The sequence below is a fragment of the Lissotriton vulgaris genome, chromosome 2_1 (genome assembly GCF_964263255.1).
Source record: "Lissotriton vulgaris chromosome 2_1, aLisVul1.2, whole genome shotgun sequence".
Taxonomy (NCBI): Eukaryota; Metazoa; Chordata; class Amphibia; order Caudata; family Salamandridae; genus Lissotriton; species Lissotriton vulgaris.
Window position 1 is genome coordinate 1,754,334,140 of NC_141687.1, and position 13,082 is coordinate 1,754,347,221.

Here is a 13,082-nt window from a genome sequence, read left to right on the forward strand (position 1 = left end):
GCGTCCTCAGCAAGGACGGCCCGTCGATACTCTCCCCTATCATCTCCTCGCCATCTTATACAGCCACGCTCCTCACTGTCCAAAGACACGGGCTGAAGTGATAACCCCCGGGAAGCGCCAACCACGCAAACACAATCTGGCGATGCCCCACATATCCACAGCTCAAGTCCTGTTGGCCGCAGCGCCGAGGAAGCACCAGAACCGCTGTTAATCACCAATGAACTGTCGTGCAAGATCCAAATCAATAAAGTCACCTCTGCTTGTTTTGGCAAATTGCGCATGATTAAAAAAATCGTCCCTTATCTTACCTTGGATTCTCGAAGGACGGTCATGCATGCCCTCATCACCTCACACCTGGACTATTCCAACAGCTTATACTTAGGAGCCCCAGCCTACCCCATTTACCAGTTGCAGATCATACAGAACGCGGCCGCTAGGCTGATTTGTAACATCCCTACTGTCACTCAATAACCCCGCATCTGAAGAAACTCCACTGGCTCTCTGTATCCTCCCGCATCCAGTTGAAAGCCCTGGTCTTGACCTTCAGGCACTGAATGGCAGGGGACCAGGATATCTCCAACGGAGGCTTAAGCTGGTGCACTCATCTCGAGCACTTAGATCCAACCACCTCCGCCTGCTGCTCCCCCCCGTTTCCAACGCTCCAGGAAAGGGGGTAGAGCTTTTGCTGTGGTCACGGCTGGAACAGTCTACCCCTAAGTCTCAGGCTTATCGAATCGGAATCCCTGTTCAGGCGCAGCCTGAAGACTTCTCCGTTCTCTAGCCTTTTGTGGTTTTTGTTTTGCTGTCCACAGCGCCGGGACACCCCCGTCGGGGGTAGCCGCACGCTTAACAAATGTCAAAATAAATAAAATACATAAAATACATAAATCTGAGCAGAAGCAAAGGCTCACGTCGCCAGAAGGAATGAACGACCTAGAAAGTGCCCCTCCAAGCCCGCACCCTGCCCAGGTAGAGATCCACGTTACCTGGGGGCGCGACTCCCTCTCCTCCCTTAGCAAACTGGACCTTCCATGCAGAACTTTCTCAATGAGCTTCAGCTGCTCAGCCTGGCAGCTCAGCTCCTCTGGGGCTGCCAGTCTGGGCCGTGACTGTTAGGAAGGTCTCAGGCCATGCCTCTGAGGTAACGTTACTCCAGGTGCACGTTCACAAAAGCACCCTCCGGGTCTCCTTGTGCACGAAGCCACCCACACAAGGCTGATGGGACTTCACATCGAGTGCGAGTGCACATTCACCAGGCACTCCTTCCTGCGGTCTCAGTTGGCACCAATACTCGCACACCGCGCTGCAGAGACTCACTTTCTTCCGGTGCACACGATGATCAGCTGATCACCTCCACAGTCCCAGGTTGCACCAAAGCACGCACACTGCTTCACTGAGACTTACTCCAACTCCAGTGCCCCAATATCCAGGCACTCTTTACCAATGCCTTCGGCCGCACCACGACATGCTCACCGTGTCCGAGCCTCACTTTTCCTCCAGTGCACTCGATGACCAGGCGATCTTCACCAGCGTCTCCTGTGCACCCCAACACTCACCCTGCACGTCCGAAACTCACTCCACTTCCGATGTACACGTTGACCAGGCACTCCTCACCAATGCCTCCTGTGCACCACGACATGCACCCTACACGTCCAAGACTCCCTTCACCTCCGATGCAGAAGCTGACCAGGCGCTCTTCACCTGCACCTGCAGTGCACCACAACATGCACCCTGCGCGTCCGAGTCTCACTACACCTTTGATGCACACGTTGACTAGGCGCTCTTCACCAACACCTCCTGTGCACCACGACACACACCCAGCACGTCCGAGTCTCACTTCTCCTCCGTGTGTCCAAGATCACAGGGCACACCTTCTGTGGGTCTCAAGCTGCCACAACACACGCCCACCACGTTGGTTAAAACTTCTCTGGAAACCTTTATGTTCCTGAGTTTTCAAACAGGGAGCCAGCTCACCCTGGGCCCTTGGGGTAACAAGACACAGCACAAAGCACAGTCTTCTTCAAGCAGGGGAACCCAGCGCACAAAGCACAGTCCCAACAGCCTTTTTCTTGGTTAAAACAGCAAACTACAGACAAGCCCCAGATCATGAAGCAAGGGTCGGTCCTTCCCAGAAGTCTCTTCAGTTGTTTCTTCCTTAGCAGAGGTTCCTCTTGACCACAAAATGGGTCTAAGCCTTTTCAGTCTCAATCCATTTCAATTCCAATGTTCAGGGGTCTCAGCTCTCATAGTTATACCCCTACATTTCTTTGAAGTTGGTTGTGCTCAGGGATCTTAGATGTGATGTTACTAGCAATTAACACATTGACAACATAGCCTCATAACTCGAAAACAATACCTAGTCCCATCTTTTATGACTGCATTTCAGGGAGCCCAATAAAGAACGTTTCTACCCATGGCTAATGAAGCAGATCAACAGCAGTCGCTACCCTGGACTAGTTTGGTTGGATGATGCACACACTAAGTTCCGTGTACCCTGGAAGGACTTTAAATCAAAAGATCTCCATGAAGAAGACTACGCTATTTTCAAGGTACCTCTCGTAGCTATGTTATTTTTAGCACTTTACCTTTTTGCTTTTAGGGAAAGCAGACCCTAAGTATCTCTTAGCTGCCATGTGGCCACATCCCATATGTGATTAACTTGTTGCTGTAGTCAAGCGCAACTTGCATGTTTGGACTTGTAGGTCCACTTTTATAATGCGAAAAGTGAAACTACACTTCCCAGCGTGCACAGTGCTGCTGAAAAATAAAGCCATACTGGGCTGATGATATCACCGAAGATGTAATAAAATTATATATTTTTTTTATTTAGCCCTTGCTAACACAGAACATGCCTATTTATTAATCGGTCTTCATTTTAAATCATGATTTACTCCTGGAAATTATGGTTAAAATCTATGGGCCTGTTTTAAATATTGGAGAGGGTACTCCATTGCAACAGCGACAAAGTCCCCTCCTCACTATTATAGAGGTCCACATGCCGCATATAAATGAGGGCGGACCTTAGGGTTAATCACAGCAGAGACTTCTCGGTGTCTGTCGTGATTAATCCCTCTCCTTAGACAGTCCTGTGGAGTCAGGGCCATCGGAGGAATGTCTACATGTCCACCCTGTCAATTTAGATGGGTGTCACATAGTCATTTCCCTACTGTTCCGGACCGCCAAGTAAAATCTGGTGGTCAGGAACAATAAAAACATTATAATGCTACCCCCCTCCTCCCCTGGCCATGGGACAAGCCTCCCATGGCGAGGGGAGCATTACTTTTTAGTTTTTTCAAAAAGAACATCACATTTTGGTAAATTCTGAGGGAATGTTTTTTGACTGCAGTTGGAAAAAAAAGCTTAAATATAAAATGTAATTTAAACTGATCGAGAGAATGAGCCTATCTTCGTCATGAAATGTGTTTCGCTATCTGCTAGTTTATGTTTACACTGACACTTTTCTCAATGTATCAGCAATACGAAAAGGCCACCCATTCTTTAGAAGAATCCCAAAAGTGCTGCACCTATTTTTAAGTCTTGAATACTTAAGTGTCTCTGTAAGAAACTGAGTTATTGGTTGAGGGGTGTGGGAGCCCCACTCAGGCAACAACCACAATATGTGTCAGGGTGAACCACAAGAGTTGCTATATTAACCTGTGCTTTACTCTGGTAGTTTGGCACAAATGCAGTCAGACTTAGCTTAGAGGCAATGTGTAAAGTATTTATGCAGTAAACAAACAGTAAAAAGTAAGAACACAACACAAGAAAAACCCCAAACTAATGTTTAATGTTATTATACATTTTAATAAATAAAATCATACCTGAATGACAAAAAGCAAATAGGTATAACTGGAGATATTCCATTTATAATTATTTTTGGGAACTAGCACCTAACCGTGCAAGTCACTCACAGTCATCAGGTTTTGCTAGACTGGGGGAAAGTTACAAGTTCAAACCAACCACGATGGAGTGCAGGTTTGATACAGGGATCAAGTTAGACCCACTGAAGAGTTTCCTCCTCAAGTCCGCATAGAAGAGCTCAGTTGGAGAGGGCCGCAAGGAATCTAACCTCAGGATTTTCATCTGATTCTTCTTGGAGGAGCTTCCAACCAACCTTCGATGAGGCACCTTTTGGAGATCACTCTCAACAGAGGCCAAGCAGGGTTCAGGCATATATACAGTTGCAGCTGGTCAGGAAGCTTGATGTGTCCCTGTAGCTTACGCAGGAGGTCAGCCAACTGACATGGGTAACCTGGGATGAAGGCAAGCAGGTTCAGCCCTTCTTCAGCCCTTTAATTGATAAGACAATACTTGAAAATGAAATGAAATGAATTTGTACTTGTATAGCGCACTTATACCCGGAGGCGTCTTGGTGCTGTACGCATACCGCTGTGGAACCCTTCCTGGCTTTTCCCTGTGAAATGCCCACTCCTGGGCACCCCCAAGGTGAAGCCAGGCATCCCAGCGCTGTTGGGGCCGTTGTGGAGATTAAGCAAGCTTTTGCCCAGAGATGCAGAGTGGGACCCATGATTAGAATAGGCACCGAGGCGAGAATGATCAGGTCCAAGGAAATTGAGCTCATGACCCGCCGAGGCGGGAATTGAACCCTGGTCCCGGGCCAGACCTCTGCATCAGGGTCTGCGGCTCTAACCATTGGGCCACACTTCTCCACAGCAGCAAGGTAGTCCTTCTGGCAGTAGGATAGTCCTCCTGAATCTTCCATTGGTCCATGAGCGTACTGAAGAAGGGTCCTAGAGGTTCTATTTTTAATACCCAGAGCTAGTCTTTATGGGGGAATGGAGGAGGTCTGGTCCTAAAAGGTTATTTCCTTTTCCTGGCTATGGCTTCAAACTGTTTGGGGGGACAAAAGGCACAGCAAGCCTAGTGTCAGGGTCCATTGTGTCTGCTGAGAGGCAAAACCCTTTGTAAGGTAAGTGGGGCAGGGTACAGCTGTGTCCCAGCCATGTGGTCATGAAGGCCCTCAGTACATTTAGAACCTTCTCCTATGGACGTAAAAGTAAATGAAATGTGCCAATTAGATCTAGGCCAATTTTACCAATTTCAGAAAGAAATCACAAGCACTTCAGCACTGGTTAGCAGTATTAAAGTGCACAGAGTCCTAAAAGGCAACAAAAACAGGTTCAGCAAAACAGGAGGGCTGAAGGAAAAAAAGTCAGGGATGTCCCTGCAGAGAGGGCCAGGTCCAACAGTTTCCTCATGTGACACTGCATAAAAAGTTAAATGTACTATGATGTTCTGCACAACAGTTTTTTCTCATGGCACCTGGTACTTTCCATCAATAAATTATTCAGAATAAATGAGGTACACCTTTATTATATGAAGCATGTTCAAGTAGGCTTTTTTTCTGCAGAATACACTATTCTTTTAGACAATCAATTTCATTCTGGGCGGTAGAAAGCACAGTGTTAATAAAACAATGTTCCTGTCCTTCAACGGAAAACTACATTATAAAATATATCAGAATGTGGAAAAGGCACCGAAAAGTGATTTTTCAAAATACAGTTTCCTTTGAATCAGTCTTAGTTGATTTATTATAACCAAATTCACATAGGGCCCGATTCACAGAACTAACTTAAGACAAAATCCTAAACTTACTACCATTTTGGTATTCACAGAAGCCACGTACTCATTTTGGTATTCACAGAAGGTACTTACTCATTTCGGCATTCACAGAAGTTAGGAGTCCTAACTTTAGGAGTCCTAAATGCCTTCTGTGAATACCGAAAGTCTTAAAGTTAGAATTTTTCTCAGTTTAGGAGTAGTAAAGTTAGGACTCCTAACCTTAGGACTCCTAAATGCCTTCTGTGAATACCGAAAGTCTTAAAGTTAGGATTTGTCTCAGTTTGGGAGTAGTAAAGTTAGGACTCCTAACTTTAGGACTCCTAAATGCCTTCTGTGAATACCGAAAGTCTTAAATTTAGGATTTTTCTCAGTTTAGGAGTACTAAAGTTAGGATTCCTAACTTTAGGACTCCTAAACTGAGAAAAATCCTAATATATATATATATATATATATATATATATATATATATATATATATATATATATATAGGAATGGGACCGCACAGACCCCCTCCTGGACCAAATTTGGCCCCAGGGACCCATATACCCTGGGGCCCGACCGCTACTCTGGATCCCCTGGTCCCACCCAGGGCACCCACTTTTATCTCTTGTGGGTGGCAGGAGGAGCCTCAAGTCCCCCACAGTCCCTGCTGGCTTTCCGCGTCCTGTGGGAGCCAGCATTACACTTGAACATTGGAGCTGCTTACATGCAGCTCCCTCTGTCCAAAAGCTTTTCTGCTCCACTTTAAGCAAGTGACAGCATTTAACATGCTGTTGCTTTCTGAAAGTGGAGCAGTGTTTATTATGGCTTGGCCGAAGTTGTGCTCCTGCCAAGCCATAGCAAACAGTAACATCCCCGGGGGGGGGCACACAGGATATTGCAGGAGCCGGCCCTTGGGGGTGGCGGTCCCCAGGGCCATCTTTGTATTCGAGAGGGTGCCCGCACAGCTCCACCCTAGATGTGGTAGTTTCTGGGGCCTGGGGTCTACAAAGGACACCCTTATTGATTGTATTTGTGCCCTGGGTAGGTGGCAGCCCATGTGCCCATGTGGCCTGCCACTCCATCACGTGTTCAAAGTGCTTCTTTATGGTTCTGCACATCTCATCCAGAAGCACGCTCCTTCATGGATGGCTGGGCCAGCCGTATTAATGAAACATCAAGAAGTTGCTTCCAAATGAAGTGCACTCTTTGAAAAATATATTTCTTCCATTGGAGTCGCTTCAGTAAGTTGCACTACATGACATCGCCTGACGCATTTTGGAAAGACTTTCATCTTCAAAAGCTGCACGTAAGAAAATGTACACAACTAGTCACCAATAAATATCATTATAAAATATCATAGTCCTTAGGTGAATGTTAAGCCAGTGCAAAGTTTCATGAGATCGGTAGTTTTTAGAAATGCCTGTGTGGGTTGCCAATCCATCACATGTTCAAAAGTGTTACTTTATCGTTCTGTATTTCTCACCCTAAAGCACTCTTCTTCACTTAGTCTTTCAAACCACAAAAATGCTGCCCAAATATGTCAGCCACGGCTTGGAACAACTGGTTCAGGAGACTGTGTTTTAATTTCATCTTTGGCTTCAGCAAACCCATTTGGAATAAAAACTAAATGTGCAGGACTACTTATACCGACAAACACTTGCTGTGATACTCACTTTAAGAGGCCCACTTCAGGGTAGAACTTAGTGAACAGGTGACTGCAATCAATCTGCTGAACTGTCATGCATTTGACCTCTGAGCAAGACTGGGAAAGTCCGAAACGCATGAGGCCTCTGAAAACAAGAATTCTCTGTATGTTGCTGGCTTTGCTGCATTCCAGAATAAATATTTGGAATCTATTTGGGAGTGCACCTTCATCTGAGGGCAATTTTTCTTGTGAGTATAAATCTTTTATACACACATATATTTTATACATATATATATATATTCAGTGAAAAAACCAGAGGTTTCACAATCGTTATAGTTAGGAATTAGCATTTAAAAAACCTTTGAAATTCACTAAAAAAACCATAGGTTTAACACCAGTTATAGTTAGCTGGACATTTTACTCATACAAAACCATTGAAATTCCCACGTTATAGTTAGTTGAACTCACTATAACTTGCGCGCCCGCAATCCACTGCTGAGGATGTCACATATTACATAATTCATGACATGGTCAGTGACATCACTGATGACATCACTGATGACATCTCAAATGACATCACTGATGACATAACTGATGACATCATCCATGTGATAATACGATGCACCTCCTCACACTCTAATCTAACCTTTGATACACCTAGTGTTAAATATAAACTACCATTCCTGAAATTATTGACTCACCAATACCAGTAACTACATACGCACTCACTGATTGCTAGGTCTACTCACACATCTACTCATTCACCCATACAACCACTCATACATACGGACACTCATCAATAGAACACTATCAGATCCAGTCATATACCTATACAGACACTTACACACTGACACTCATTCACAGACTTACTCAAACACCTCAAATAATAACCTCAGTTATGCAGAGAATCAATCACACTCCCATTTCCTCAACTACAAAGTTATACACACCAAACCTTACTTATTCAATTATATAGTAACACATACTTACTCTCTTTTACAATCACTGAAACAAGTACAGATTGAACCATACAGTCACTTACACAATCACAGGCTCTCATGTATAGTCATTTATATATGTCAACTCTCACATGCACTGTGTTTTACATATGTACTTACTTGGACATGTAGCACTGAGATATCCTTTCACTCACCAACACACCCATGCACATAGTAAACCACCCATACAGCTGTTTCCACATGCACTCTTGAACCCATACACCAAGTGAATCAACTGCTCACACATCTATGCTCAGACTCACACACCTCCCAGCCACCCACACAAACACTCAGCCTCACATACAAATACTTGGGCAACCAATCAATAACCCATATAGCCACTCATATAGCTACTGATCAACACATGCAGCAGCTTACACAACAACAGACCTACTGATGCACACATTCAGACAGTTTAGTCACTAACCCATGCATTTAGTAAGACACATTTAATCACTCACTCATACAGTCAGTCACGCACCTACTAAATCCTTCATCCAGACACATATAGAGCCACTCATTCTTCAATATGTAAAACACATTTAAACTTTACAGAAACACACAGACACTGGATGTTGTCATCAGTGATGTCATCAGTGATGTCATTTGAGATGTCATCAGTGATGTCACTGACCATGTTATGAATGATGTAATATGTGACATCATCAGCAGTGGATTGCGGGCGCGCAAGTTATAGTGAGTCCAACTAACTATAACGTGGGAATTTCAATGGTTTTGTATGAGTAAAATGTCCAGCTAACTATAACTGGTGTTAAACCTATGGTATTTTCAGTGAATTTCAAAGGTTTTTTAAATGCTAATTCCTAACTATAACGATTGTGAAACCTCTGGTTTTTTCACTGAATTTCAAAGGTTTTTTTAAAAGCTAATTCCTTTCTATATCGAGTTTGTAACCTACGATTTTTTTTTATTTGCTGTTTTGTGTAAGTATTAATTATTAATAATTTTTTTTATAAAAAATTTTTTTAAATGTTTTTTTTTTTTTCATCATTTTTTCCTGCGGCGCTCTGGGTGCGCGCACCGGTAAGCTCTCCGGAGAGCGCACCCAGAGCGCTATTTCTGCGCTCGTGTAAAAAAATATGTATGAAAAGTAAATAATAACGCAAGACATTTAGTACCATACTTATAAAAGCAGTATTTTTGATTTACAAAATGAAAATGATTTTGCATTTCCTTGAAACTATCGAAACGTCACTTAGGCGCGCCGCATAAGTGCCCCCGGAAGCGCCTACGTTCGCGCCACGTAAGCGCCCCCGGAAGCGCTTCGGTGAGCGCAGCGTAAGCGCGTCAAGTCATGTGACCTTAAAATAACTCTTTTCATTGGTTGCTAACAGTTTTTTTACAAAGAATAAAATCCCCACCCATTTCCTTCACTTTTGTGACTGCAAGACCTGCCTTTTTGCTCTCGGTTTTTTGTTGGATATCTTGGATTATCATGGCTGCCAGACCATTCAGCAGTGAAGATGACTCCAATGAATTCCTTGATGAAGAGGTTCCTCAGCCAAAAGTTAAAGAACACTTTATTTGGAAGTTTTTTTCAATTCCTGATGACCAGAAGAAGGTAAATGCTCCAAAAGTGGAGTGCAGGATCTGTCACACAGACCTGTCACCTGGTGAACCCACTAAGAAATATTCTTTTGGGAACTCCACAATGATTCGCCATGTGGAGAGGAGGCACCCCCAGAATTTTGCCCGGGAAAGTGTCAGGGCTCTGGCACGAGAGGTTCCCAGTGATGGGGCCTCTACATCAACCGGAGGACCAACAACATCGGTGAGGGGGCGATCACAAGAGCTGGTTCCGAATATTCAGCCTGCTTTTAACAAAGGCGTCCTTAAATGCAGAGACTGTGATCAGCTACTTTGCTATGGGGAACAAAGTGTTCTGCTCATGGTTCGAGCATTGGAGAACCATTGCTGCCGTTCCCAGCCCTAAATTTGTTTGGTTTTTTTGCTCCTGTTGAGCAGTTTCCATTCCCTGTTTTTGTTTTTGTTCTAAAAAAAGAAAAAAGAAGAAAAAAAAAGTTCTTTTCAGAACTACCTCCAATTCTCATCAAAGAGCTATGTTCTTAAAAAAATGAAAAAGAGTAAGTTAAGTGGAGTGCATTGATAAAGGAGAGGAAAATGAGTAAGAAAGCACAGAAAGGTATGAGAGGAGAAAGGAAGTGAAGTAGGGGGACTGAAAGAAGGTGAGTGTGCGGAAGGAGAGTGAGGAGAAGGAGAGTGAACATGGGGAATGTGGATATTCAAAGAAAATGTAGAAAAGGAACGGGGGTGTGGAAGGGTAAGAAAAGATGCATTGCTGGAGTTGCATCATTTTTGTGACACACTCTAGCAATGCATCACTTTTGCGCTTACAGATACGTCTGAAATACTGACGTATCTGTAAGTACTTGCAACATAATGCATCATAAATTAAATATGACGCATGAGTAGAAGACTGAAGGCCTCATTTATGAGGCCATGCGTCACTTTTACGCCACCGGTGTGTCACTTTTTGTGACGCACCAGTGCTGTAAAAAATGCACCTTATTCAGTCATATTTACAAAGTGATGCATCTAGGTAGATGCGTCACTTTGTAAACCCCTGCCCCACATTATACCTACGTCAGGTGTAATATATGCAAAAGGGGTGTATTGACACAAGAAAGGGTCGTAGATGTGACGCAGTGAAACCTTTGAGATTTCACTGCGTCACGTTTAGGACGCCGTTGTGTCAAAATCTTGCGCCTGTATCACAACAGGCGTAAGACTGATGCAGGCCCTTTCACATGGGCCTGGCCCCATGTGAAAGGATGCATTGCTGGAGTTGTGTCACTTTTGTGACACACTCCAGCAATGCATCACTTTTGCGCTTACAGATACGTCTGAAATACTGACGTATCTGTAAGTACTTGCGACATAATGCGTCATATATTTAATATGACGCATGAGAAGAAGACTGAAGGCCTCATTTATGAGGCCATGCGTCACTTTTACGCCACCAGTACGTCACTTTTTGTGACGCACTAGTGCTGTAAAAAATGCACCTTGTTGAGTCATATTTTCAAAGTGACGCATCTAGATAGATGCGTCACTTTGTAAACCCCTGCGCCACATTATACCTACGTCAGGTGTAATGTATGCAAAAGGGGTGTATTGTCGCAAGAAAGGGTCGTAGAGGTGACGCAATGAAATCTATGAGATTTCACTGCGTCACTTTTAGGACGCTGTTGTGTCAAAATCTTGCGCCTGTATCACAGCAGGTGTAAGACTGACGCAGGCCCTTTCACAAGGGGCTTTCCCCCATGTGAAAGGATGCATTGCTGGAGTTGCGTCACTTTTGTGACACACTCCAGCAATGCATCACTTTCCTCTAAGCACTCAACATTATTTTCTTACTCTATTTTTTTACACTGTTTTTCCCCGTGGTGCACTCAGGGTGCGCGAATCGGAGAGCGTACCGGGGAGCGCCGCCAGTGCTTACCCCGCAAAAATAAAAAAAAATAAAAAGTTGTTTAGCCCTTTAAGGTCCTTCTAGGCCCCCCTCAGAAAACCTAGGGGGTCAGGGGGTGTCTACTCTGCCCCCTTTTAATTATATCCCCCTTTCTTTTTTCACCTCTTGTGTGTCGATTCTACCGAGACACAAGATGGCGGACTCTCCGGACTGTTTAGAATGTTGACAGACACCCGACAGCCAATCAGCTTTCCGCACGCGCACTCCCGTAGCACGCCGGGTGCGCTCCCCGGTAGGCGCACCGGTGAACGCTCGGAGAGCGTCTATAGATATATATGTGTTTTTGAAGTTAATTTTCATAAAAACCACTGGAGCAATTTTCACCAAACATAGCAAAGGCACATCTGCGTACCAGTCCCTACAATTTTGCCAGTTTGGCGTAATTCCGTTCAGCGGTTCGGGCTGTAGACTTGTCAGACCGTCCTATGGAAATTAACATGGAGAAAACACGTTTTGGGACCCCCCTTTTTTCTCAGCCCCTACTTCACGAATCCCCGCAAAACTTTGAGGGAAGGATCGGAGCGCAGCAAGACCATTTTAAGGAAAATTACAGGCAGATCCCTCAATAGGCGCCAAAGTGATTCCCAATAGAATGTGCGGAATTTCCTATGGTAGCCAATATATATATATATATATATATATATATATATATATATATATATATATATATATATATATATATATATATATATATATATATATATATATATATATATATATATATATATTAATTGTTTTCACCTCCTCTGAGATTGCCGGGACACCATGACAGCGGTGCAAAGGGCAGGATCAGAGGTTGTCCTGCATGCATAAAAGTTTTACAGCAGAAAACACGTTCTGCAAGTGCACTCCGCTCCGATAAAAATATCACATCCACGTGGAGTTGCAAAAAAGAATTAATTTATTCCAGCATGTTCAAATTGAGAGATGGAATAAACCCAACGCGTTTCAGCGATCACCTCGCCTTGATCACGGATGATTAATGCATGGAACTCAGTACCTTAAATAAAGTTGCTACAAAAACAAAGTGCATGACATCACAGTGTGAACAAAATAAACAAAGGACTATAGGTCAACACATCAATGTAGCGGCCATTTGTAAACATATCATGTGTACAACTGCTGGCTCAATGGAGATATCTAGTATTTAGATCAGCTTACAATGAAGGCAAATAATACATTGTCCCTGGTCAGAAAAATAAAAGCGCCCAAAGGAACACAATTTCTCTATGGAGAATGAAACAATTTAGCAAATACATTGAGTGTGTAATAATGACCAGTTATATGTTAGGCCAGACCTCGTCATTCCAAAACGTAATAATGCAATCAATGATGGCAAATAAATTATATATGCCCAATT

The 13,082-nt window shown here is 43.8% G+C and overlaps 1 protein-coding gene across 10 annotated transcripts in view; it reads left to right on the forward strand.

Annotated features, from left to right (window-relative positions):
- The window catches only part of LOC147733236 (interferon regulatory factor 3-like), a 282,847-nt gene that overhangs the window by 96,183 nt on the left and 173,582 nt on the right, over positions 1-13,082 (forward strand). For all 10 annotated transcript variants that reach the window (XM_086957790.1, XM_086957794.1, XM_086957793.1 and 7 more), the window contains exon 3: positions 2,387-2,549. In XM_086957790.1, coding sequence (XP_086813916.1) covers positions 2,387-2,549 — 163 coding nt within the window. The remainder of the gene's footprint in view (positions 1-2,386; positions 2,550-13,082) is intronic.